Source organism: Pezoporus flaviventris, unplaced genomic scaffold, assembly GCF_033815535.1.
Source record: "Pezoporus flaviventris isolate CSIRO_AGI_PZ_B2104156 unplaced genomic scaffold, CSIRO_AGI_Pfla_v1 ptg000225l, whole genome shotgun sequence".
NCBI classification, from domain to species: Eukaryota; Metazoa; Chordata; class Aves; order Psittaciformes; family Psittacidae; genus Pezoporus; species Pezoporus flaviventris.
The window spans coordinates 441,236-468,323 of NW_026892773.1; the positions used below are offsets into that span (position 1 = coordinate 441,236).

The 27,088-nt window shown below is 49.5% G+C and overlaps 5 protein-coding genes and 4 pseudogenes across 6 annotated transcripts; all 9 read right to left on the bottom strand.

The window, feature by feature from the left end:
* Positions 1 to 461: 461 nt before the first annotated feature.
* Positions 462 to 1,007, bottom strand: LOC133262853 (feather beta keratin-like). The gene has a single exon (XM_061442346.1). It carries the CDS (start codon positions 987 to 989, stop codon positions 693 to 695), a length of 297 nt encoding a protein of 98 aa, XP_061298330.1. The 5' UTR covers positions 990 to 1,007; the 3' UTR covers positions 462 to 692.
* A 2,723-nt stretch (positions 1,008 to 3,730) lies between these two features.
* Positions 3,731 to 6,038, bottom strand: LOC133262910 (feather beta keratin-like). The gene is made up of 4 exons (XM_061442421.1): positions 6,026 to 6,038; positions 4,339 to 4,428; positions 4,204 to 4,211; positions 3,731 to 4,048 (listed from the first exon to the last, which is right to left on the bottom strand). Exons 1-4 carry the CDS (start codon positions 6,036 to 6,038, stop codon positions 3,731 to 3,733), a joined length of 429 nt encoding a protein of 142 aa, XP_061298405.1.
* A 721-nt stretch (positions 6,039 to 6,759) lies between these two features.
* Positions 6,760 to 7,466, bottom strand: LOC133262911 (feather beta keratin-like; annotated as a pseudogene).
* Positions 7,467 to 9,465: 1,999 nt separating this feature from the next.
* LOC133262832 (feather beta keratin-like) lies at positions 9,466 to 14,895 on the bottom strand. Of its 2 annotated transcripts, none has more exons than XM_061442326.1 (3): positions 14,712 to 14,895; positions 12,769 to 13,138; positions 9,466 to 9,740 (listed from the first exon to the last, which is right to left on the bottom strand). In XM_061442326.1, the coding sequence occupies exon 2, from the start codon at positions 13,115 to 13,117 to the stop codon at positions 12,821 to 12,823; it is 297 nt and encodes a 98-aa protein (XP_061298310.1). In that variant the 5' UTR covers positions 13,118 to 13,138; positions 14,712 to 14,895; the 3' UTR covers positions 9,466 to 9,740; positions 12,769 to 12,820. The 2 variants fall into 2 exon arrangements, with proteins under 2 accessions (XP_061298310.1, XP_061298309.1); XM_061442325.1 differs by lacking the exon at positions 14,712 to 14,895 and adding an exon at positions 13,695 to 13,767.
* LOC133262912 (feather beta keratin-like) lies at positions 9,791 to 10,498 on the bottom strand (annotated as a pseudogene).
* Positions 14,896 to 16,456: 1,561 nt separating the features above from the next.
* Positions 16,457 to 17,217, bottom strand: LOC133262860 (feather beta keratin-like; annotated as a pseudogene).
* A 2,446-nt stretch (positions 17,218 to 19,663) lies between these two features.
* LOC133262876 (feather beta keratin-like) lies at positions 19,664 to 20,603 on the bottom strand (annotated as a pseudogene).
* Positions 20,604 to 23,420: 2,817 nt separating this feature from the next.
* LOC133262892 (feather beta keratin-like) lies at positions 23,421 to 23,717 on the bottom strand. Its single transcript, XM_061442402.1, has one exon. The coding sequence runs from the start codon at positions 23,715 to 23,717 to the stop codon at positions 23,421 to 23,423; it is 297 nt and encodes a 98-aa protein (XP_061298386.1).
* A 2,233-nt stretch (positions 23,718 to 25,950) lies between these two features.
* LOC133262861 (feather beta keratin) lies at positions 25,951 to 26,830 on the bottom strand. Its single transcript, XM_061442363.1, has one exon. The coding sequence runs from the start codon at positions 26,689 to 26,691 to the stop codon at positions 26,395 to 26,397; it is 297 nt and encodes a 98-aa protein (XP_061298347.1). The 5' UTR covers positions 26,692 to 26,830; the 3' UTR covers positions 25,951 to 26,394.
* Positions 26,831 to 27,088: the final 258 nt, after the last annotated feature.

The following is a 27,088-nucleotide window of genomic DNA, read 5'->3' on the forward strand; positions in this document are numbered from 1 at the left end:
TATGTCCAGAAAATATATCACACTCAATATCTCTTACAGTGACCATAGCCCTTGAATGCATTCAGCTCACCCTACTTGAGTGCACGCAGCTCATCCATGCACAGAGGTGGTCTACCACTGACTCTTACCCACCCACTGTCTCTCCCTTCAAGGCATCCCAAATACACTTGGACAGATTTTGCCTGAGCATCCCATTTCACTCTGCATAGCTTGACTGGATATCCCCGAAGGGAAGCAACATGAGGAGAAACAAACTATAATGCAGCATAAACTTTAATGAATAAAAAGAGAGAAAGAAAGCAGTGCATCCTGAAAGAGACAATGACCATCTTGCTAAAAGGGCACCTGACACTCAGGCACCTCTTCTCAGCAGTAGGACAAGCATCTTCCTTCGACACACATATGCAGAGGGTTGTGATTAGAAACCCTCTCAACTTGCTTCAGGATGAACCCATGGCACAGGACAGCAGGAGGTAACAGGGACTCATGTTTCAGAGAGCAAAGCAGGAGAAGACTTCAGCTGGCTGTGTTTCCAGACAGCACAGGCTGGCATCTTGCTTGTCTCCCTCCCTTGCAGGAGGACACAAGGATTCTCAGCCTGCCTGGGAACTCTGGCCAGCAGCAGTGTCCTCAGTCCGGCACCTGGCTTTGGGCTTCCTGGTCCATGCACTCACTGGACATCCAACCTGGGCTTAGCAGGGCAGGCTCCTTCTGCCACAGTAGCGGCCACCAAGGCCAGAGAGGCTGAAGCCCCCAGAGTTGATGGGCACTCCCTCCTCACTCAGGATGCTGCCAACAGCAGCAGAGGTGGAGGATCCCACGGCGGTGTTCTGGGGGAAGGAGCTGAGGATGGGTCCGGGCAGGGTCACCACCACGGGAGAGGGCTGGATCACCACACGGGAGTCCTGGCACTGCCTGACACAGGGCTCGTTGCAGCTGTTGGCCAGTGGGGTTGGCCCACAGGGACGGCACAGATCGTAGCAGGACATGGCTGTGGGATGGAGGTGGACCTGGGAGAGAGGGCAAGGAAGAACAGTCAGCAGGCAAGAATCACCCTGGCAGCCTACAAACCCAGAGCAAAGCACAGGCTTGGGAGAAGGGACAGCATCAGGAGGGAGGAAGAGAGGTCCTGGACACCCAGTCCAGAAGCATCCCCTGAAAAAACTTGTCCCCCACCTTCCATTGTTGTTGCAAGGATGCAAAACTTAGGATACAAAGAGTAAGGAGCTCAGTGATACAAGAAGACAGAGGAGAAAAGGAGAAAGAGTTTGAAAAGGCAGTTCTATCTCACCTTGCTTACCAAGGAGGAGAAGGCAAGAGAAGTGGATGAGGGAGCCTGGGCTGGACTGGCTTTTATACTGCTCCAGACTGCCCCAGGCCCACAGGCACTCTTTTAGTAAGGAATGTGTTTACCAGCAAGCCCATCTTCCATGCAAACCATCACAATTAAAGAAATGGGAACTGTTCTTCATGTTCCCTGCAACACTTCCTTTTCATTTCCCTGTTCATGATATGCCCATTCAGCCACTCGGGCTCCTTTCAACAGACACGATTAGAGCCCTAATGTTTTCAGGGGAAATGACAAGTCAGCATAGGCAGATGATGCAGCCAATGAGGAGTGTCCTAACTCTCCAGGTGATGACAGATTCCTGCCCTGCAGGACATTGCTTTAAAGTGTTTCCTAATAAATGTGGCCCATCTCCTCATAATGTTGAGGCTTCAGCCTGGACATCCACACACAAGGTTCAGTTCCACGAGCCACTCATTCTTGTGTTATGCTCATGCGCTCTGTATTAGGCAATGCCTTTCTAGGCAGGGCACCTCTGTCATGGGGTTTAGAAGTTCTCATTGCGAATGAGCTTTGACCTCAGTAGAAGTTGTTCTTCCTCTTTTGTCATCTTCCTTCTCTCACTCATCCTTCCCGTGTTTAGTAGCAGACTACCAGTGCTTAAGGACCAAGGCTATTCCCCTCAAAAATAGAGACCGCAGGCAAAGCTGAACACACACGGGGGACCAAGGCATTTCATGGCCAATAAAGATGTCCTTCTTCCACCCCATGACTTTACCACCACTTCTACTTTAGCTATGAAGATGGCTGCAAACCAGACATGGCCAAATGCTTGGCAGAATTTCACAGAGGACACAACAGTGCTCAGTAGTGAACAGGGCCCATGACTCTTTGCAAGGGCAATTGGAGGCGTATGGCACAACAGATGGCTCCTACTCTACCCAAAGCACAAGCAGAAGTGCAACACAAAGATTTCCCTGCATGTGATGGAGGGAATGAGAATTGAGATGGTGGGGTACCACTGCCTCAGCCTTTCTACCTTGGGACATGCTTGAAAGGACATAAGTATTGTTGTTTTTTATGTCCCCAGTCAAATCCTGCACAACACCTGTGTGGGATTTCTGGAGGATTTAGTGGAAGTTGTCCCAGCTTTTAGCAGGAGAGTCAAACTAGTTGACATTTCAGGTAACTTAAAAACCTCACACTTCAATGATTCTCAGGACATTTGCTGCAGTGTGCATTCCTTTCAGACACAGTAACAAACAGGGGGACTCAGCAGTGCTTTTCAGCACAAGACTGCTCCAAGTGGGGCAAAGATGCTTTTCCTTCACCCTGCTCACCCTCCACATGCTTTCCAGCACGTAACAACACTGCACTGTCTTTAGATGAGACCCATGTGCACAGTGCCCCCTCCTGCAACTTTTACCCATCCATGATAAAACCCTTCCCAAATGTGGAAACATCCAGAAGAGAGGTCACATCTCAGTTTACAATTGCCCTGTCCAAAAGCTTCCCTTCAACTCCTTTGGCACTCTCTCCACTACTATGATTTGCACAAAAGGCTTGGAGGAGGGAAGGGCAGGTGTGTATTGTGAGTGGTAACATACAGTTAGAGTGTTGGGCAGGTGGGTCTTAGCCTGCATAGAAACATCTTCCAGCTGGTTATTGTATTGCATGCTCATATGGAATCCAGGATCCAACCTCACTTGGGGTTCCCATGTGCCCTGACAGAGCTCCTTACCAGCCTTTGTATGTTCAGAAAATATATCACACTCAATATCTCTTACAGTGACCATAGCCCTTGAATGCATTCAGCTCACCCTACTTGAGTGCACGCAGCTCATCCATGCACAAAGGTGGTCTACCACTGACTCTTACCCACCCACTGTCTCTCCCTTCAAGGCATCCCAAATACACTTGGACAGATTTTGCCTGAGCATCCCATTTCACTCTGCATAGCTTGACTGGAAATCCCCGAAGGGAAGCAACATGAGGAGAAACAAACTATAATGCAGCATAAACTTTAATGAATAAAAAGAGAGAAAGAAAGCAGTGCATCCTGAAAGAGACGATGACCATCTTGCTAAAAGGGCACCTGACACTCAGGCACCTCTTCACAGCAGTAGGACAAGCATCTTCCTTCGACACACATATGCAGAGGGTGCTGATAAGAAACCTTCTCAACTTGCTTCAGGGTGAACCCATGACACAGGACAGCAGGAGGCAAAAGGGACTCATGTTTCAGAGAGCAAAGCAGGAGAAGACTTCAGCTGGCTGTGTTTCCAGACAGCACAGGCTGGCATCTTGCTTGTCTCCCTCCCTTGCAGGAGGACACAAGGATTCTCAGCCTGCCTGGGAACTCTGGCCAGCAGCAGTGTCCTCAGTCCGGCACCTGGCTTTGGGCTTCCTGGTCCATGCACTCACTGGACATCCGACCTGGGCTTAGCAGGGCAGGCTCCTTCTGCCGCAGTAGCGGCCACCAAGGCCAGAGAGGCTGAAGCCCCCAGAGTTGATGGGCACTCCCTCCTCACTCAGGATGCTGCCAACAGCAGCAGAGGTGGAGGATCCCACGGCGGTGTTCTGGGGGAAGGAGCTGAGGATGGGTCCGGGCAGGGTCACCACCACGGGAGAGGGCTGGATCACCACACGGGAGTCCTGGCACTGCCTGACACAGGGCTCGTTGCAGCTGTTGGCCAGTGGGGTTGGCCCACAGGGACGGCACAGATCGTAGCAGGACATGGCTGTGGGATGGAGGTGGACCTGGGAGAGAGGGCAAGGAAGAACAGTCAGCAGGCAAGAATCACCCTGGCAGCCTACAAACCCAGAGCAAAGCACAGGCTTGGGAGAAGGGACAGCATCAGGAGGGAGGAAGAGAGATCCTGGACACCCAGTCCAGAAGCATCCCCTGAAAAAACTTGTCCCCCTCCTTCCATTGTTGTTGCAAGGATGCAAAACTTAGGATACAAAGAGTAAGGAGCTCAGTGATACAAGAAGACAGAGGAGAAAAGGAGAAAGAGTTTGAAAAGGCAGTTCTATCTCACCTTGCTTACCAAGGAGGAGAAGGCAAGAGAAGTGGATGAGGGAGCCTGGGCTGGACTGGCTTTTATACTGCGCCAGACTGCCCCAGGCCAACAGGCACTCTTTTAGTAAGGAATGTGTTTACCAGCAAGCCCATCTTCCATGCAAACCATCACAATTAAAGAAATGGGAACTGTTCTTCATGTTCCCTGCAACACTTCCTTTTCATTTCCCTGTTCATGATATGCCCATTCAGCCACTCAGGCTCCTTTCAACAGACACGATTAGAGCCCTAATGTTTTCAGGGGAAATGACAAGTCAGCATAGGCAGATGATGCAGCCGGTGATGAGGAATGTTCTAAACCTCGAGGTGAAGCCAGATTCCTGCCCTGCAGGACATCGCTTTAAAGTGTTTCCTAATAAATGTGGCCCATCTCCTCATAACCTTGAGGCTTCAGCCTGGACATCCACACACAAGGTTCAGCTTCACCAGCCACTCATTCTTGTGTTATGCTCATGCACTCTGTATTAGGCATCGCCTTTCTAGGCAGGGCACCTCTGTCATGGGGTTTAGATGTTCTCATTGAGAATGAGCTTTGACCTCAGTAGTTCTTCCCCTTTTGTCATCTTCTTTCTCTCACTCATCCTTCCCGTGTTTAGTAGCAGACTTCCAGTGCTTAAGGACCAAGGCTATTCCCCTCAAAAATAGAGACCACAGGCAAAGCTGAACACCCATGGGGGACCAAGGCATTTCATGGCCAATAAAGATGTCCTTCTTCCACCCCATGACTTTGCCACCACATCTACTTTAGCTATGCAGATGGCTGCAAACCGGACATGGCCAAATGCTTGGCAGAATTTCCACAGAAGACACAACAGTGCTCAGTAGTGAACAGGGTCCATGACTCTTTGCAAGGGCAATTGGAGGCGTATGGCACAACAGATGGCTCCTACTCTACCCAAAGCACAAGCAGAAGTGCAACACAAAGATTTCCCTGCATGTGATGGAGGGAATGAGAATTGAGATGGTGGGGTACCACTGCCTCAGCCTTTCTACCTTGGGACATGCTTGAAAGGACATAAGTATTGTTGTTTTTTATGTCCCCAGTCAAATCCTGCACAACACCTGTGTGGGATTTCTGGAGGATTTAGTGGAAGTTGTCCCAACTTTTAGCAGGAGAGTCAAACTAGTTGACATTTCAGATAACTTAAAAACCTCACACTTCAATCATTCACAGGACATTTGCTGCAGTGTGCATTCCTTTCAGACACAGTAACAAACAGGGGGACTCAGCAGTGCTTTTCAGCACAAGACTGCTCCAAGTGGGGCAAAGATGCTTTTCCTTCACCCTGCTCACCCTCCACATGCTTTCCAGCATGTAACAACGCTGTAATGTCTTTAGGTGAGTCCTATATGCACAGTGCCCCCTCCTGCAGCTTTTACCCATCCATGATAAAACCCAAATGTGGAAACATACAGAAGAGACGTCACATCTCATTTTACAATTGCCCTGTCCAAAAGCTTCACTTCAACTCCTTTGGCACTCTCTCCACTACTATGATTTGCACAAAAGGCTTGGAGGAGGGAAGGGCAGGTGCATATTGTGAGTGGTAACATACAGTTAGAGTGCTGGGCAGGTGGGTCTTAGCCTGCATAGAAACATCTTCCAGCTGGTTATTGTATTGCATGCTCATATGGAATCCAGGATCCAACCTCACTTGCGGTTCCCATGTACCCTGACAGAGCTCCTTGCCAGCCATTGTATGTCCAGAAAATATAATACGCTCACTGCCTCTTCTAACGACCATTGCCCTTGAGTGCATTTAGCTCATCTCACTTGAGTGTATTCAGCTCATCCATGCACAGAGGTGGTCTACCACTGACTCTTACCCACCCACTGTCGCTCTTTTCAAGGCATCTGGATTTCCCTTGAACAGATTGCCTGGGCATCCCATTTCACTCTGCATAGCTTGACTGGAAATCCCCGAAGGGAAGCAGCATGAGGAGAAACAAACTATAATGCAGAATAAATTTTAATGAATAAAAAGAGAGAAAGAAAGCAGTGCATCCTGAAAGAGACTATGTCCAGGCTGCTACAAAGGCACCTGAAACTCAGGCACCTCTTCACAACAGCAGGACAAGTACCTTGATCTGACACACATGTGCAGAGGGTGCTGATTAGAAACCCTCTCAACTTGCTTCAGGATGAACCCATGGCACAGGACAGCAGGAGGTAACAGGGACTCATGTTTCAGATAGCAAAGCAGGAGAAGACATCAGCTGGCTGTGTTTCCAGGCAGCACAGGCTGGCATCTTGCTTGTCTCCCTCCCTTGCAGGAGGACACAAGGATTCTCAGCCTGCCTGGGAACTCTGGCCAGCAGCAGTGTCCTCAGTCCGGCACCTGGCTTTGGGCTTCCTGGTCCATGCACTCACTGGACATCCAACCTGGGCTTAGCAGGGCAGGCTCCTTCTGCCGCAGTAGCGGCCACCAAGGCCAGAGAGGCTGAAGCCCCCAGAGTTGATGGGCACTCCCTCCTCACTCAGGATGCTGCCAACAGCAGCAGAGGTGGAGGATCCCACGGCGGTGTTCTGGGGGAAGGAGCTGAGGATGGGTCCGGGCAGGGTCACCACCACGGGAGAGGGCTGGATCACCACACGGGAGTCCTGGCACTGCCTGACACAGGGCTCGTTGCAGCTGTTGGCCAGTGGGGTTGGCCCACAGGGACGGCACAGATCGTAGCAGGACATGTCTGTGGGATGGAGGTGGACCTGGGAGAGAGGGCAGGGAAGAACAGTCAGCAGGCAAGAATCTCCCTGGCAGCCTACAAACCCAGAGCAAAGCACAGGCTTGGGAGCAAGGACAGCATCAGGAGGGAGGAAGAGAGGTCTTGGACACCCTGTCCTGAAGCATCCCCTTAAAAATCTTGTCCCCCTCCTTCCATTGTTGTTGCACGGATTCAATCTCAGGACACAAACAGAAAGGAGCTCAGTGATACAAGAAGACAGAGGGGAAAGGAGAAAGAGTTTGAAAAGGCAGTTCTATCTCACCTTGCTTACCAAGGAGGAGAAGACAAGAGAAGTGGATGAGGGAGCCTGCAGCTCCACTGGCTTTTATACTGCTCCAGACTGCCCCAGGCCCACAGGCACTCTTTTAGTAAGGAATGTGTTTACCAGCAAGCTCATCTTCCATGCAAACCATCACAATTAAAGAAATGGGAACTGTTCTTCATGTTCCCTGCAACACTTCCTTTTCATTTCCCTGTTCATGACGTGCCCATTCAGCCACTCGGGCTCCTTTCAACAGACACGATTAGAGCCCTAATGTTTTCAGGGGAAATGACAAGTCAGCATAGGCAGATGATGCAGCCGATGAGTGTCCTAAACCTCCAGGTGAAGATAGATTCCTGCCCTGCAAGACATCGCTTTAAAGTGTTTCCTAATAAATGTGGCCCATCTCCTCATAATGTTGAGGCTTCAGCCTGGACATCCACACACAAGGTTCAGCTCCACCAGCCACTCGTTCTTGTGTTATGCTCATGCGCTCTGTATTAGGCAATGACTTTCTAGGCAGGGCACCTCTGTCATGGGGTTTAGACATTCTCATTGAGAATGAGCTTTGACCTCAGTAGAAGTTGTTCTTCCTCTTTTGTCATCTTCCTTCTCTCACTCATCCTTCCCGTGTTTAGTAGCAGACTACCAGTGCTTAAGGACCAAGGCTATTCCCCTCAAAAATAGAGACCGCAGGCAAAGCTGAACACACACGGGGGACCAAGGCATTTCATGGCCAATAAAGATGTCCTTCTTACACCCCATGACTTTGCCACCACATCTACTTTAGCTATGAAGATGGCTGCAAACCGGACATGACCAAATACTTGGCAGAATTTCACAGAGGACACAACAGTGCTCAGTAGTGAACAGGGCCCATGACTCTTTGCAAGGGCAATTGGAGGCGTATGGCACAACAGATGGCTCCTACTCTACCCAAAGCACAAGCAGAAGTGCAACACAAAGATTTCCCTGCATGTGATGGAGGGAATGAGAATTGAGATGGTGGGGTACCACTGCCTCAGCCTTTCTACCTTGGGACATGCTTGAAAGGACATAAGTATTGTTGTTTTTTATGTCCCCAGTCAAATCCTGCACAACACCTGTGTGGGATTTCTGAAGGATTTAGTGGAAGTTGTCCCAGCTTTTAGCAGGAAAGTCGATCTAGATGAAATTTAAGGTCCATTTAAAACCTAACTCTTCAATGATTCTCAGGACATTTGCTGCAGTGTGCATTCCTTTCAGACACAGTAACAAACAGGGGGACTCAGCAGTGCTTTTCAGCACAAGACTGCTCCAAGTGGGGCAAAGATGCTTTTCCTTCACCCTGCTCACCCTCCACATGCTTTCCAGCATGTAACAACACTGCAATCTCTTTAGATGAGACCCATGTGCACAGTGCCCCCTCCTGCAACTTTTACCCATCCATGATAAAACCCTTCCCAAATGTGGAAACATCCAGAACAGTGGTCACATCTCATTTTACAGTTGCCCTGTCCAAAAGCTTCCCTTCAACTCCTTTGGCACTCTCTCCACTACTATGATTTGCACAAAAGGCTTGGAGGAGGGAAGGGCAGGTGCATATTGTGAGTGGTAACATACAGTTAGAGTGTTGGGCAGGTGGGTCTTAGCCTGCATAGAAATGCCTTCCAGCTGGTTATTGTATTGCATACTCATAGGAATCCAGGATCCAACCTCACATGCGGTTCCCATGTACCCTGACAGAGCTCCTTGCCAGCCATTGTATGTCCAGAAAATATAATACGCTCACTGCCTCTTCTAACGACCATTGCCCTTGAGTGCATTTAGCTCATCTCACTTGAGTGTATTCAGCTCATCCATGCACAGAGGTGGTCTACCACTGACTCTTACCCACCCACTGTCGCTCTTTTCAAGGCATCTGGATTTCCCTTGAACAGATTGCCTGGGCATCCCATTTCACTCTGCATAGCTTGACTGGAAATCCCCGAAGGGAAGCAGCATGAGGAGAAACAAACTATAATGCAGAATAAATTTTAATGAATAAAAAGAGAGAAAGAAAGCAGTGCATCCTGAAAGAGACTATGTCCAGGCTGCTACAAAGGCACCTGAAACTCAGGCACCTCTTCACAACAGCAGGACAAGTACCTTGATCTGACACACATGTGCAGAGGGTGCTGATTAGAAACCCTCTCAACTTGCTTCAGGATGAACCCATGGCACAGGACAGCAGGAGGTAACAGGGACTCATGTTTCAGATAGCAAAGCAGGAGAAGACTTCAGCTGGCTGTGTTTCCAGACAGCACAGGCTGGCATCTTGCTTGTCTCCCTCCCTTGCAGGAGGACACAAGGATTCTCAGCCTGCCTGGGAACTCTGGCCAGCAGCAGTGTCCTCAGTCCGGCACCTGGCTTTGGGCTTCCTGGTCCATGCACTCACTGGACATCCGACCTGGGCTTAGCAGGGCAGGCTCCTTCTGCCGCAGTAGCGGCCACCAAGGCCAGAGAGGCTGAAGCCCCCAGAGTTGATGGGCACTCCCTCCTCACTCAGGATGCTGCCAACAGCAGCAGAGGTGGAGGATCCCACGGCGGTGTTCTGGGGGAAGGAGCTGAGGATAGGTCCGGGCAGCGTCACCACCACGGGAGAGGGCTGGATCACCACACGGGAGTCCTGGCACTGCCTGACACAGGGCTCGTTGCAGCTGTTGGCCAGTGGGGTTGGCCCACAGGGACGGCACAGATCGTAGCAGGACATGTCTGTGGGATGGAGGTGGACCTGGGAGAGAGGGCAGGGAAGAACAGTCAGCAGGCAAGAATCTCCCTGGCAGCCTACAAACCCAGAGCAAAGCACAGGCTTGGGAGCAAGGACAGCATCAGGAGGGAGGAAGAGAGGTCTTGGACACCCTGTGCTGAAGCATCCCCTTAAAAAACTTTTCCCCCTCCTTCCATTGTTGTTGCACGGATTCAAGTCTCAGGACACAAACAGAAAGGAGCTCAGTGATACAAGAAGACAGAGGGGAAAGGAGAAAGAGTTTGAAAAGGCAGTTCTATCTCACCTTGCTTACCAAGGAGGAGAAGACAAGAGAAGTGGATGAGGGAGCCTGCAGCTCCACTGGCTTTTATACTGCTCCAGACTGCCCCAGGCCCACAGGCACTCTTTTAGTAAGGAATGTGTTTACCAGCAAGCTCATCTTCCATGCAAACCATCACAATTAAAGAAATGGGAACTGTTCTTCATGTTCCCTGCAACACTTCCTTTTCATTTCCCTGTTCATGACGTGCCCATTCAGCCACTCGGGCTCCTTTCAACAGACACGATTAGAGCCCTAATGTTTTCAGGGGAAATGACAAGTCAGCATAGGCAGATGATGCAGCCGATGAGTGTCCTAAACCTCCAGGTGAAGATAGATTCCTGCCCTGCAAGACATCGCTTTAAAGTGTTTCCTAATAAATGTGGCCCATCTCCTCATAATGTTGAGGCTTCAGCCTGGACATCCACACACAAGGTTCAGCTCCACCAGCCACTCGTTCTTGTGTTATGCTCATGCGCTCTGTATTTGGCAATGACTTTCTAGGCAGGGCACCTCTGTCATGGGGTTTAGACATTCTCATTGAGAATGAGCTTTGACCTCAGTAGAAGTTGTTCTTCCTCTTTTGTCATCTTCCTTCTCTCACTCATCCTTCCCGTGTTTAGTAGCAGACTACCAGTGCTTAAGGACCAAGGCTATTCCCCTCAAAAATAGAGACCACAGGCAAAGCTGAACACACACGGGGGACCAAGGCATTTCATGGCCAATAAAGATGTCCTTCTTACACCCCATAACTTTGCCACCACTTCTACTCTAGCTATGAAGATGGCTGCAAACCGGACATGGCCAAATGCTTGGCAGAATTTCCACAGAAGACACAACAGTGCTCAGTAGTGAACAGGGCCCATGACTCTTTGCAAGGGCAATTGGAGGCGTATGGCACAACAGATGGCTCCTACTCTACCCAAAGCACAACCAGAAGTGCAACACAAAGATTTCCCTGCATGTGATGGAGGGAATGAGAATTGAGATGGTGGGGTACCACTGCCTCAGCCTTTCTACCTTGGGACATGCTTGAAAGGACATAAGTATTGATGTTTTTTATGTCCCCAGTCAAATCCTGCACAACACCTGTGTGGGATTTCTGGAGGATTTAGTGGAAGTTGTCCCAGCTTTTAGCGGGAGAGTCAAACTAGTTGACATTTAAGGTCCATTTAAAACCTCACACTTCAATGATTCACCTGACATCTGCTGCAGTGTGCATTCCCTTCAGACACAGTAACAAACAGGGGGACTCAGCAGTGCTTTTGAGCACAAGACTGCTCCAAGTGGGGCAAAGATGCTTTTCCTTCTCCCTGCTCACCCTCCACATGCTTTCCAGCATGTAACAACACTGCAATCTCTTTAGACGAGTCCTATGTGCACAGTGCCCCCTCCTGCAACTTTTACCCATCCATGATAAAACCCTTCCCAAATGTGGAAACATCCAGAAGAGAGGTCACATCTGAGTTTACAATTGCCCTGTCCAAAAGCTTCCTTTCAACTCCTTTGGCACTCTCTCCACTACTATGATTTGCACAAAAGGCTTGGAGGAGGGAAGGGCAGGTGCGTATTGTGAGTGGTAACATACAGTTAGAGTGTTGGGCAGGTGGGTCTTAGCCTGCATAGAAACATCTTCCAGCTGGTTATTGTATTGCATACTCATATGGAATCCAGGATCCAACCTCACTTGGGGTTCCCATGTGCCCTGACAGAGCTCCTTGCCAGCCATTGTATGTCCAGAAAATATATCACACTCAACGTCTCTTCTAACAACCAGTGCCCTTGAATGCATTTAGCTCATCCCACTTGAGCCTACTCACCTCATCCATGTACAAAGGTGGTCTACCACTGACTCTTACCCACCCACTGTCTCTCCCTTCAAGGCATCCCAAATACACTTGGACGGATTGCCTGGACATCCCATTTCACTCTGCATAGCTTGACTGGATATCCCAGAAGGGAAACAACATGAGGAGAAACAAACTATAATGCAGCATAAACTTTAATGAGTCTAATAAGAGAATCAAAGCAGTGCATCCTGGAAGGGATGCCATCCAGACTGCTGCAAGGGCACCAGACAGGAACCTCTTCACAGAAACAGAACAAGCATCTTCCTTCGACACACATGTGCAGAGGGTGGTGATTAGAAACCCTCTCAACTTGCTTCAGGATGAACCCATGACACAGGACAGCAGAAGACAAAAAGGACTCGTTTCAGATAGCAAAGCAGGAGAAGACTTCAGTTGGCTGTGTTTCCAGACATCACAGGCTGGCATCTTGCTTGGCTCCCTTCTTTGTAGGGAGGCATGATGATGTTCAACCCCTCTGGGAACTCTGGCCAGCAGCAATGTCCTTAGCCCAGCACCTGGCTTTGGGTGTCCTGGTCCATGCACTCACTGAAGACGTCCAGCCTGGCTTTAGCAGGGCAGGCTCCTTCTGCCGCAGTAGCGGCCACCAAGGCCAGAGAGGCTGAAGCCCCCAGAGTTGATGGGCACTCCCTCCTCACTCAGGATGCTGCCAACAGCAGCAGAGGTGGAGGATCCCACGGCGGTGTTCTGGGGGAAGGAGCTGAGGATGGGTCCGGGCAGGGTCACCACCACGGGAGAGGGCTGGATCACCACACGGGAGTCCTGGCACTGCCTGACACAGGGCTCATTGCAGCTGTTGGCCAGTGGGGTTGGCCCACAGGGACGGCACAGATCGTAGCAGGACATGGCTGTGGGATGGAGGTGGACCTGGAAGAAAGGGCAGGCAAATCAGAGGCAGTCTTTGAGGGGTACCCTGACAGCCTGCTCAGCCAGAGCAAAAGCACAGGGTTGTGAGCAGGGACAGCCTCAGTAGGGAGAGAGATCAAAGCCACCCAATCCTGAACAAAGCCATGAGAAAGGAGCTCTGTAAATCTAGAAGACAGAGGAGAACAGGAGAATAAGAGTGGGAAAAAGCAGTTGTATCTCACCTTGCTCACCAAGGAGGAGAAAGCAAGAGAAGTGGATGAAGGAGCCTGCAGCTGGACTGGCTTTTATACTGCTCCAGACTGCCCCAGGCCCAGAGGCACCCTTTGAGCATGTAATGTGTTTACCAGCAAGCTCATCTTCCATGCAAAGCATCACAATTAATGAAATGGGGACGCTGTTTATGTTCCCTGCAACTCTGCCTTTTCATTTCCTTGTTCATTATGTACCCATTCAGCCACACAGGCTCCTTTCAACTTTAAGTATTAGAGGCCATGATATTTTTGGGGAAGACACAGTAGTGAAGGAAGAAGAGAAAGGCAAGGAGGAGTTGGCCTACCTGACTATCTGATGCTAGCATCTCACCTTCCTGGAGCTTATTTTCAGGTTTTATTCTAAGATGTGAAGCCTCATGGTTTGATACTTACCATTAAAGTTCAGACTTCCAACAAATCTGCCATGAAAGGACCAGCATATTCCTCTGCTTTATTTACTGACCAGCTCAGGCTGTCTCAGGCACCAGTTTTCCAAGCATGTTCTTGTGTTTTCTGTGCTTCTGTGATACTGATCATTGCTCTTTGGAGTTAACAAGCATGGCTGTTTTCCTTCTCACTGATAACAGAAGCATCTAGATGGCCCAGTCACAGAGGCAGCTTTCATCAGGGACATTGCTCTGCCAGAGCCAAGTATTGGATCACCATTTCTGTTAAATTGGGTTGTCCCCCCAAAACAAAAGCACATTCTGGGTACCAAATACATCTGATTTCCTCCTCCCCATGATCCATCCCTCAGCTTCTGCTCAACATATCAACATGAGACCACACACAGTTTTAAAGACTCAGCAAGATTTCCATGCAACATGTAATCTCCTCAGAAACAAGCGACTTCTAGCAGTGATGGCTGAGCAGCTGATGTCAGGATTTCCACAGAGAGGCATTCCAAGGGAAGGATTCAATGCTCTACACTACATTTTCTGGGATAGAAGTGGAGCTGAATGTTGCCAAGAGGAATGACAGTCCTGCTTGGGGCACCAGCCACATTCCTCTGACACCCCAACTGGGTCTTCATTTCAAAGAGTGGACAAAACTCCTTCCCCTATTAGGTTGGGACTTTACAAGAGAAGCAACTCTCTAATCACAGAGGCCCAGATTAAATTCCTCATGTAAAATGATGAGGAGAGCTTAGAAGTTTGCATTGATTTACCTGATGAGGACAGCAAAAAATCCATCTATCCAGACATGCTGTCAGGGCTCGGTGAGTGCAAGCTATTCCTTCCAGAATGGGAGCCAGGAGATGAGCATCATTACAAAGGCAGGAGGACAGAAACCTCGCCAGCAATGGCCCCACTGCACAGTACCTGAGCAAGGAAAATGCACAGACAGTAGACAGGTGCAGCCCAGAGTCCAGGTCAACCATCAAGCTCCTGATGAAGTAGCACTGACATAAGGCAACACAGTCACTCCACACATTAGGAGCAGATCCCTGGATGCTAACCTGGGCCACAAAGCTCATCAGCTGCCAATGAGGGCCATAAGAACCAGCAAGACCCAAGCACAGGCTGGGAACTCCATCCACAGCTGACCGTCTGGATCAAGGAGGGTCAGGCATACACAAATGTGCTAAAAACCAAGAAGCTCACACTCCTACTGCTAAGCTGAAGAAAAGAGCAAAGGCTCAGTACAGAGCTTAAATAGAGAAGTGGGTTAAAGGGGAGTGAGAGGACTGAGAGATCCCAGGTGAGGCTCATCACAGCCCTTTGCCTGGGAGTTCTTGCACTCAGGCCATTGATGTGCAGAAGAGGAAATCTCTTCTGCACCTGGGACACAGCACACCAGCTCCATCTATGACCACAGTGTGGGGAGAGGGACTTTTCCATCAAGAGAGCAAGTTTACATTCATTGTGTATGTGCAAAATCTGTCCTTTCTTCTAAGCATCCTTTCAATCCCACTGCTGTCTCAGAAAATCTGTTGGTAGGGTCTCCTGCCAGACCTTCATATTCTCACATTCAATGCCCATGGTGAGGGTCTGCCCAAAGTCTCCAGTGCCCTGCTGCACCCTCCTGTCTCTGATCACATGCAACTAATGCTGCTTTCCCTTCCTAGTGTGATCTTTTCTGCACACCTTGCTTCTGCTGTCAGCTCATCATGGCTCGTCAGTGTTGGTGGACAATGCACTCACTATGTGTCTTACTGCACAGAAGGACACAGAGTTTTGATGACAGTGGCTTTAATTCATGGAAGGCAAGCCTTTACCTCTGAGAAAGGCGGTGTAGGGATCCTCATAGTGTATGGGACAGCAAAAGAGATATCCCTCATTCAACATGAAGCAAGACTGAGAACCACAGAGCAAAACATCACTTGTGAAAGAGTAGAAGATAAGGGAGGAAAGAATAGGCAGCTTGTCATCTTTGTCTTGGAGCTATGGAAATCATTGCAGGGGTATGCTCCCAGAAAAGCAAGCCTAGTGTTCAGGACAAAGGGATATACATGACCTTAGGTAGGCATGCAAAGAACAGTGATATCTAAGTGACCATTTCAGTGGGACTTCCCTCCTCCAAATCCCCCACAGAAGATATGAATGTTCTACATGCCTTTAGTGAAACCTTTCCCTGGTATAGCATCCCCTTTTTCCCTACCCCATTTAGATTGCAATCGCAGAAGGGAAGGAACACGAGGAGACTCAAACTACAATGCAGCATAAACTTTAATGAGACTAAAAAGAGAAAAAGAGCAGTGCGTCCTGGAAGGCATGCCATCCAGACTGCTACAAGGGCACCTGACAGTCAGGCACCTCTTCACAGCAACAGGACACGTATCTTCATCTGACACACAGGGAGAGAGTGGTGATCAGAGACACTCTCAACTTGCTTCAGGTTGAACACACGGCACAGGACAACAGGAGGCAACAAAAATTCATGATGTAAGAAGAAAGCAGGAGAAGAGGAAGACATCAGCTGGCACTTTGCTTGTCTCCCTCCTTTGCAGGAGGACACAAGGATGCTCAACCCATCTGGGAACTCTGGCCAGCAGCAATGTCCTCAGTCCAGCACCTGGCTTTGGGCTTCCTGGTCCATGCACTCACTGAAGACGTCCAACCTGGGCTTAGCAGGGCAGGCTCCTTCTGCCGCAGTAGCGGCCACCAAGGCCAGAGAGGTTGAAGCCCCCAGAGTTGATGGGCACTCCCTCCTCACTCAGGATGCTGCCAACAGCAGCAGAGGTGGAGGATCCCACGGCGGTGTTCTGGGGGAAGGAGCTGAGGATGGGTCCGGGCAGGGTCACCACCACGGGAGAGGGCTGGATCACCACACGGGAGTCCTGGCACTGCCTGACACAGGGCTCGTTGCAGCTGTTGGCCAGTGGGGTTGGCCCACAGGGACGGCACAGATCGTAGCAGGACATGGCTGTGGGATGGAGGTGGACCTGGGAGAGAGGGCAGGGAAAGCACAGACAGTGTTTGAGGGGCAGCCTGACAGCCTGCTCAGCCAGAGCAAAGCACAGGCCTGGGAGCAGGGACAGCATCAGCAGGGAGGAAGAGAGGTTAAAGAACCCTGAACCCAAACCACACCCTGGAAAGAAAGCTGATGGTGTCCCACCTCCCTGCATTGAAAAACAAATTGAACAGAAAAGATGGGAACAAAATTAAGGAAGAAGGCTCTCATCAAAAGCTACTGTGATGCAATGATTCAGTTAAAGTCAAAAGACAGAGGAGAACAAAACAAGGAGAAGAGTGCAGAAAATTCAGTTGCAGCTCACCTTGTTCACCAAGGAGGAGAAGGCAAGAGAAGTGGATGAGGGAGCCTTCTGTTAGAATGGCTTTTATACTGGTCCATAATGCTCCAGGCCCAGAGGCATCCTTTGAGCATGATAATGTGTTTACCAACAAGACCATATTTTATGCTAATCATCCCACTTAAGTAAATGTGGTGGTTGTTTTTGTTCCCTGCAACACTGCCTTTTCATTTCCCTGTTTGTGACGTGCCCATTAAGCCACATATGCTCCTTTCAACTGGCACTATTAGAGGCCAAAATGTTTCCTGGTGAATTTACAACAAATTCAGCAGATGGTTCAATCAGCTGGGTGGAGTGGTGCCATATATTCAGGTGATGTCAGCATCTTACCCTCCTGAGGCTCCCTTCTTGCTTTTATTGTAATGAATGCAGGATTTTTTTCCATATAGACATAGGATTAAAAGGCAGGATTTTGTTATGCTGGGCCTGACCCAATCCAGGTTTGTGCCTCCAGGATCTTTTTAGCTTTCTTAGGCATCTTTTTTTGATCAGGAAGACTATGCTGTTGCATTTTGAATTTTCTTCGGTATTTTCCACTGCCCTTAGAAGGAATAGGTTTGTCTTGTTTGCCCTTCACTTCTTTCAGCATAGCCTGGAGTTGCCCAATCAGCAGAACAAGAATGTTTTAGAATGAATTATGATGTTGCTTTCCCAGAGCTAGCCACTGCTCTTACCTTTCCAAAACCACTCTCTCACAAAAATGTCTTCTGGCTTCAAAACTCTTCCTTCTTCCATTCCCCATGTACATTCCTCAACCTCTTCTTTATCCTTTCATACTGACAGGGCAGCACATACAGCTCCAAACACTCAGCAAGGTTTAAATTCAATAGAAAACCCTCTGCATTAGCAAGAGAGGGCTGCCAGTGCCAGCAAAGACAGGCTGGAGAGAAGCAGATGTCAGGATTTCCACAGAGGCATTCCAAGGGAAGGATTCAGTGCTCTACACTGTATTTCTTGGAGGGAGACAAGGGCCAAATGTTGCCAAGAGGAATGACAGTCCTGGCTGGGGCACCAGCCACATACCTCTGACACCCAAAGTGGGTCCTCACTGCAAAGGGTGGACAAAACCCCTTCCCCAGTTAGGCTGGGACTTCATTTGAGACAGACAACTCTCTAATCATAGAAGTCCAAGCCAAATTCCTCATGGTAGAAGATGAAGACAGCTTTTAGTTTGACAGGAGATACTTAGACAATTAAACATGCATGCAGAAGAAATCCGACTGCAAAACAGCAACCCTACATGTTTCTTCATGCAGATCTTCAAACATGAAAGCATTTTCATTATGCTGAGATCATATTGCACACCACTTTTCTATCCGTGGTACTTCCACTTAGAAACATTCCACAAGCAAAATTTTCAAAGCAAAGAATCTATTTCCTACTTTTGTCCATTCTCCCCAGCTCAGTCCCCCATACTGAAGGTCTACATAAAGGCTCAAGCATGCTGAAACACCCTGCTCCTATGAGCATGTGTTGAGGATGTTGCCTTACTTCCCTTGTATGACTTTTTGACAATACTTCTTCTAATGGATCAGCATGGCTTACAGCTATGGATGGGAGTGCATTTCTACAGGGTTTCCTGGCAGATAAAAACAAAGGGATATTTTCAGCTATAGTTTTCTTTCAGGGAAGACCAGAAGACACCCACCTGGTGCAACCATGTACTCTTAACACCAGGGAAGTTCATATGAGTAGTTTCTGACTCTGACTGTAGGGTCAGTTGCAAACTGTACCCTGTTAAAAATAGACCATGGAAGGGAAGGAAAAAGAAAAAAAAATTGAAAATCAGTGCTTAATTCCTTTTAGGAAGTTGCTCTGACTGACACCAGTCCCTTCAACTTCTTTGGAACTTCCTCTGTACCCGGTGTTTTCAAGAAGGCCTTTGAGCAGGGAAGGGCAAGGACCAATTAGAAGCAGTAACACACAATCAGAGTCTTAGGCAGGTGGGTGTTAGCAAGCACCAGAAGGTCAGTGACTTGCCTCATCAATTGGAGGCAGTATCCAAGCTCAATTGTTGCTCGCATGTTCCTTTGGGGAGCTTCTGGCAAGACTTTGTATGTTCAGACCACACCAAACAACCCTCCATCACCCAATCTCTTTTCCAATGACCATAGACCTGTGGTACTCAGCTCCTCCAGGCACAACACATGTAAACCATTGCCCCTAACCCACTCATTTTCTTCCTCTCTAGGGTATCCCATTTCCCACTGCACACTTGGCTGGGCATCCCAGGAGGGAAGAAACACGAGAAGAAACAAACTGCAATGCAGCATAAACTTTAATGAGCAAAAAGAGAGAAACAAAGCAATACATCCTGGAAGAGATGCCGTCCAGGCTGCTACAAAGGCACCTGACACTCAGGTACCTCTTCACAGTAGTGGGACAAGTGTTTTCCTTCCACTCCCATGGAGAGAAGGTGGTGAGCAGGGACCTTCTCCAGTTGCTTCAGGATGAACCCATGACACAGGACAGCAGGAGGCAAAAGGGACTCATGGTATGGAGAAGAAAGCAGGAGAAGAAGAAGACATCAGCTGGCTGTGATTCCAGATACCACAGGCTGGCACTTTGCTTGTCTCTCTCCCTTGCAGGAGGACACAAGGATGCTCAACCCGTCTGGGAACTCTGGCCAGCAGCAATGTCCTCAGTCCAGCACCTGGCTTTGGGCATCCTGGTCCATGCACTCACTGAAGACGTCCAGCCTGGCTTTAGCAGGGCAGGCTCCTTCTGCCGCAGTAGCGGCCACCAAGGCCAGAGAGGCTGAAGCCCCCGGAGTTGATGGGCACTCCTGCCTCACTCAGGATGCTGCCAACAGCAGCAGAGGTGGAGGATCCCACGGCGGTGTTCTGGGGGAAGGAGCTGAGGATGGGTCCGGGCAGAGTCACCACCACGGGAGAGGGCTGGATCACCACACGGGAGTCCTGGCACTGCCTGACACAGGGCTCGTTGCAGCTGTTGGCCAGTGGGGTTGGCCCACAGGGACGGCACAGATCATAGCAGGACATGGCTGTGGGATGGAGGTGGACCTGGGAGAGAGGGCAGGGAAGCACAGAGAGCATGTAAGAGGCAGCCTGACAGCCTGCTCACCCAGAGCAAAAGGATAGGCTGGGGAGCAAGAACAAGCTTCTTAGGGAAGAAGAGAGGATTAGAAACCCTAGCCCCACAGTTTTCCTGTAAAGGGAGCCCAAGTCTTTCTTGCACCTCCCTGCAGTTCAGCAAGGTGAACATTGATGCTGGCAGCACAACCAAGTTGTAAAGCTTACAGTAAAAGCTACAGGGAGACAAAGACTCAGTTGGAGCCAGAAGACAAAGAGAAAAAAGAGAAAGACATGAAAAAGGCAAAGTTTGTTGCATCTCACCTCGTTCAGCAAGGAGGAGAAAGCAAGAGAAGTGGATGAGGGAGCCTGCAGTTGGACTGGCTTTTATACTGGTGCAGACCTCCCCAGGCACACCCTTTGTGCATGCAATGTGTTTACCAACATGCTCATCTTGCATGCAAAGCATCATAATTAAAGAAATGGGGATATTGCTTATGTTTTCTGCAATGCTTCTTTTTCATTTCCCCGTTCATGACGTGCCCATTGTGCCACATAGACTCCCTTCAACTGATACTTTTAGATGCCAAAACGTTTCCAGGGGAAATGACAAGTCAGCACAGACAGATGATGCAGCCAGTGACGACTGCCCCACTTTGCCAGATGAAGTCAGCCCCTTGCCCTCCAGGGCCTCACTTTAAGGATTCTCATGTTGAGTAGGGCATGTTTTCTGGCTACCCTAAAATACAAGGCCAGAATTAGAGAGAATTTTCTGTGACAGGAGTCACCATACCTATTGAACAACATAATACCTAACTCCATCCAAGTGAGGATAGCCTCCAGCAGCTTCTGATCAACAGGAGAGGGATGTTTGAAAAACAGAAGTATTTTTCTCCAGCACATACTATTTCCACTCCCACCCTAACCCCACCAGCACCAAAGATATGTGTTGGGGCTTCGCAACTGTTCCTTCTTCATGCCTAAGGCTACCAAACATTTCTTCTTTGAGCCCACACCCTAACTCAATGACAGGCATTGAAAGCAGCTTGGAAAGCTTTCCATGAGACATTGGAACTCATAACAAATACTAGCCTAGGAACATATGCCAGAACATGCTGGACACAAGTGGACATCAGGATCTCCGTTTCCTCTTCCCAGGCACCTAAGTGTACTCAGACATGCAGTTTCCCACTGGCCTATAGTAGTAACACTGTCAGTGCTCACAGTGAGGATCTGCTGAAAGACTCCAATGCCCTGCTGCACCCTGCTCTCTCTGATTACATGCAGTTGATGCTGCCTTCCCTCCCTAGTATGATCTTTTCAGCCCACCTTGCTTCTGCTGTCAAATCAGCATGGCTCATGAGTGTTGGTGGACAGTGCATTCCCTGAGGGAATGCACAGAAGGGCACAAGGTTTTTGCTGACAGCAGCTGTCATTCAGAAAAGGCAGGGCTTTAGCTCCAGGGAAAGGCAGTGTAGGGGTTCCCACAGTGTATGTGACAGTACAGGAGGTGCTCCTCACTCTATCTGAAGCAGGAGTTCTGGGGCACGTGGCAAATATCACCAGTGGAGGATTAGAGGATAAGGCAGGAAGGTAAAGGCAACTTGTCCTCTCCTACATCACCAGCTACATGCTGACTCCATGTATGAGCAAGGTTACTTCCCACCCTGATGTCTGTGGACTTGCAATTGAGAGCAGAAAGGCAGGAAGACACGATGGCTGCATCCTGGAGGATTTGTTTATCTCCATCCTCCGGTGTTCAAGGGCAAGGGATGGAGAAATGCCCTCAATTGAGGGCATGGGTCATGTAGGCTCCGAAGCTGTGACTATGATGTTATGCCAACACTCCTAAAGTACTTCTGAAATGGGCCAGGTGGGACACACAGAGACTGGGGGCAGAAAGGAAGGCTTACATCTCCTTGGGCATCTGTCACACATCTTGGAGCCGTGAAAGGCTTTGCATGGGTTTGTTGAGAGACACAAGTCAGATGATCAGGACAGAGGGATGCGGTGTCTTTGGATATCTTTGTCACATGTGAAGGACGGTGTCCCCTATCTGACTATTTCAGTGAGACACCCACTCTCAGACCCTCAGATGAATGGACGTGCACCACATCCTTTCAGCCTGTTTGGGATCACATTTGCTAATGCAGACTACTATTGTACTCTGGGCTCCTTTAGAGCAGGTTGAGATAGTTGATCCTTCCCCTTCCCTCAGCAGTCATGAGGCCACACCAGGAGTTTCATGTACAGTTCTGGGCTCCTCAGTGTAAGAGAGACATGGACACACCAAAAGGGAGTAAAATGAAAGTCCATGATGAATGAAAATTAAATTTAAAAGATTAAGGGACTGGAGCATCATATATACGAGGAAAAACTGAGAGCTGGGAAGAGCAGGCTCTCAGGGATGGTGCTCATTCATCTGTTGAAATACCTGAAGGTATTTCAAGGAGGAACGAATTGCGCTCTTTTTAGTGAAGCCATTGAAAAGACCAAAGGCAATGGGGCAAGAATGAAACACAAAAAGCTCTCTCTGAATGTCAGGAAATAATTTTCATTGTAAGTGTTACTGAGCACTGGATCAGGCTGCCCAGGGAGATTAAGAGATTAGATCCTTGAAGGCAACAAAAAGCAATCTGGGCCAAAAGCAATTGGCTCTAGATTGAACTCATTGAACAATAGGTTGGACTAGGCAACCTCCAAAAGCAGCTTCCAACCTATATCGTTCTGTGATTCTGTGATTTCCCATTGAACAGGTTGGCTGAGCATCCAAGAAGGGAAGGAACACAAGGAGACTCAAGTTACAATGCAGCATAAACTTTAATGAATAAAAAGAGAAACAAAGCAGTGCATCCTGGAAGAGACAATGTCCAGGCTGCTACAAGGGCACCTGACACTCAGGCACCTCTTCACAGCAACAGGACAAGCATCTTCATCTGACACATATGGGGAGAAGGCGATGAGCAGGAACCCTCTGTGCTTACTACAGGATGAACTCATGGCACAGAACAACAGGAGGCAACAGGGACTCATGGTGTGGAGAAGAAAGCAGGAGAAGAAGAAGACATCAGCTGGCTGTGATTCCAGACACCACAGGCTGGCACTTTGCTTGTCTCCCTCCCTTGCAGGAGGACACAAGGATGCTCAACCCATCTGGGAACTCTGGCCAGCAGCAATGTCCTCAGTCCAGCACCTGGCTTTGGGCTTCCTGGTCCACACATTCAATGGAGATGTCCAGCCTGGTTTTAGCAGGGCAGGTACCTTCTGCCACAGTAGCGGCCACCAAGGCCAGAGAGGCTGAAGCCCCCAGAGTTGATGGGCACTCCTGCCTCACTCAGGATGCTGCCAACAGCAGCAGAGGTGGAGGATCCCACGGTGGTGTTCTGGGGGAAGGAGCTGAGGATGGGTCCGGGCAGGGTCACCACCACGGGAGAGGGCTGGATCACCACACGGGAGTCCTGGCACTGCCTGACACAGGGCTCGTTGCAGCTGTTGGCCAGTGGGGTTGGCCCACAGGGACGGCACAGATCGTAGCAGGACATGGCTGTGGGATGGAGGTGGACCTGGGAGAGAAGGCAGGGAAAGCACAGACAGTGTGTGAGGGGCAGCCTGCTCAGCCAGAGCAAAGGCACAGGCTTGGGAGCAGGGACAAGCTTCGTCGGGAAGAAGAGAATCTTAGGATTTGCAGTCCTCAATAGGGCCCTGCAAAGACAGAAACCCTTCTCCCACTCCCCACAGTTTAGCAAAGAGAATGGAGATGAATGGCAATGGTCTAAGCAAAACAGAACTCAGGTAAAGACTCAGTTGAGAACAGAAGACAAAGAGAAAAATTGAAAAGAAGACAAACAGAAGAAGACACTTACTACTTACCTCGTTCACCAAGGAGAAGGCAAGAGAAGTGGATGAGGGAGAGCCCATACTGGACTTTCTTATATACTGCTCAAGACTGCCCCAGGCGCAGAGGAAGACTTTGTACATGGAATGTGTTTCCCAGCAAGCTCTTCTTACATGCAGAGCATCACAATTTAAAAAATTGGGGGGTTTATTTCTGCTCTGCAACCTTCTCTTTTCATTTCCCTGTTCATGACGTGCCCATTCAGCCACACAGGCTCCTTTCAACAGACACTATTAGAGGCCAAAACGTTTCCAGGGGAAATGACACGTCAGCATGGGTAGATGTTGCAGCCAGTGATGAGGAGTATCCTACCTCACCAAGTGAACAAGAACCTTGCCCTGCAGGGCCTCACTTTAAAGTCTTTCCTGATGCGTGGGTCCCATCTCCTCATAACCCTGGGGCTTCAGCCTGGCCATCCACACATAAGGGTCAGCCTGCATCATCTGCCGGCTCTAGTTCTGTGCTCACTCACACTTCATTAGCCATCGCCTTTCTAGGCAGGACACCTCTGCTGTGGGGTTTAGACACGCTCTCTGAGACTGACCTTTGACCTCAGCAGAAGTTGTTTCTGCCTCTTTTGCCATATTCCTTCTCTCCCTCATCCCCATCCACCTTTAATGGCAGAGTATCAGTGCTTAAGATCCAGGGCTATTCCCTATCCAACACTCTTTGCTAGAGGCCACGGGCAAAGCTGGATGCACCCAAGTGACCAAGGCATATCCTGGCCAGTCGACAGACATCCTTCTTCTTTCCCGTGACTTTGCCACCACTTCTGCTTTAACCACACAGATGGCTGCAGACCAGGCATGACCAAATACATGGCAGGATTTTCACAGGACACAGAACAGTGCTCAGCTGATAGCAAGGTCTATGTTTCTTTGAAAGTACAGTCGGAGGAGCACAGCACAGCAGGTGCCTCCTACTGTACCTCAAGCACAACCAGAGCAGGAGCACGAAGTATTGCCTTCATGTGATGAGAAACTTAGAACTGAGGTAATGTAGTGCCATGACTTCAGCCTCCCCAGCTTGTGATATGGTTGGAGAACCAAAATGGTCACTGGTTGGGACCACCCTAAGCACAGCTTGCTCAGTGGCTGAGTGTGTTTTCTAGAAGCTTTGCAGCACAACTGTGCCTGTATCACTTCCCTACACAGTATAGTGACAGATAAAGAAAAACTCTGCAACGCCTTATTTTATTTTTCAGCACAAGACTGCTTTAGTGGGTGCAAAAATGCTTTTCCTGCTCCATTCTAGCCCTGTGCAGAGTTTCCAGCACATATCACCAGCACTGCCCATCTCTTTCTGATGAGGAATGATGAGCCCTGTGTGTGCATATCTATCAACTACACACTGATGCTCAACCTATTCCAGCTTTGCCAAAATCTAGCAGAGGGCTCACATCTCCATTTGTATAGTTGCTCTGGCTGACATCTCTCATTTCAGTCCCTTTGGCACTTCCTTCACATCCAGGGCTTCCAAGAAGGGTTTTGAGAAAGGAAGGGCAAGGATCAATTGCAGGTGGTAGCCTGGAACCAGAACCTTGTACAGGTGGGTGTTGGACTGCACAGAAATGTCTTGCAGAAGGTGAGCGCCTTGCCTCACCAACCAAAGACAGTATCCAAGCTTGCTTGTTGTTCACATGTCCATTAGGGGAGCTTCTGGCCACCCTTTTTGTGTTCAGATCATGTCATGAAACCCCACACCATTCAAACTCTCTTCCAACGACCATAGACCTGAGGTACTCAGCTCCTCCAGGCATGAGACAGATTAAACATTGGCCCTAACCCACTCATTTTCTTCCTCTCTAGGGTATCCCATTTCCCACTGTACATCTTGGCTGGGCATCCCAGGAGGGAAGGAACACAAGGAAAACTCAAGTCACAATGCAGCATAAACTTTAATGAGTAAAAAGAGAGAAACAAAGCAGTGCATCCTGGAAGAGACAATGTCCAGGCTGCTACAAGGGCACCTGACACTCAGGCACCTCTTCACAGCAACAGGACACACATCTTCATCTGACACACATGGGCAGAGGGTGGTGAGCATGGACCTTCTCCAGTTGCTTCAGGATTAACCCATGACACAGGACAGCAGGAGGCAAAAGGGACTCATGGTGTGGAGAAGAAAGCAGGAGAAGAAGAAGACATCAGCTGGCTGTGATTCCAGACACCACAGGCTGGCACTTTGCTTGTCTCCCTCCCTTGAAGAAGGACACAAGGATGCTCAACCCGTCTGGGAACTCTGGCCAGCAGCAATGTCCTCAGTCCGGCACCTGGCTTTAGGTTTCCTGGTCCATGCATTCACTGGAGACGTCCAACCTGGCTTTAGCAGGGCAGGCACCTTCTGCCACAGTAGCGGCCACCAAGGCCAGAGAGGCTGAAGCCCCCGGAGTTGATGGGCACTCCTGCCTCACTCAGGATGCTGCCAACAGCAGCAGAGGTGGAGGATCCCACGGCGGTGTTCTGGGGGAAGGAGCTGAGGATGGGTCCGGGAAGGGTCACCACCACGGGAGATGGTTCAATGATGACCCTGGAGTCCTGGCACTGCCTGACACAGGGCTCGTTGCAGCTGTTGGCCAGTGGGGTTGGCCCACAGGGACGGCACAGATCGTAGCAGGACATGGCTGTGGGATGGAAGTGGACCTGGGAGAGAGAGCAGGGAAAGCACAGGCAGCATTATAGTGACAGCCTACTAAGTGAGAGCAAAGGCACAGTCTTGAGAGCAGGGACAGCCTGTGTAGGGAGAAAGAGAAATTAAAGTCTCCTGGTCTTTAAGAAGCTGCTGCAAGAAAAGCTGTAGACCTTCCCCATCCTCCATGATGTTGGCAAGGAGCAAGGCTCTCAGAAAAGCTACAAGAAAGAGAGAAAAAAGGCAAAGAAGAGAAATTGACAGAGGCACTTGCTACTTACCTTGTTCAGCAAGGAGAAGAAGGCAAGAGAAGTGGATGAGGGAGCCTGCAGCTGGACTGCCTTTTTATACTGGTCTAGACTGCCCCAGGCCCAAAGGCATCCTTTGTGC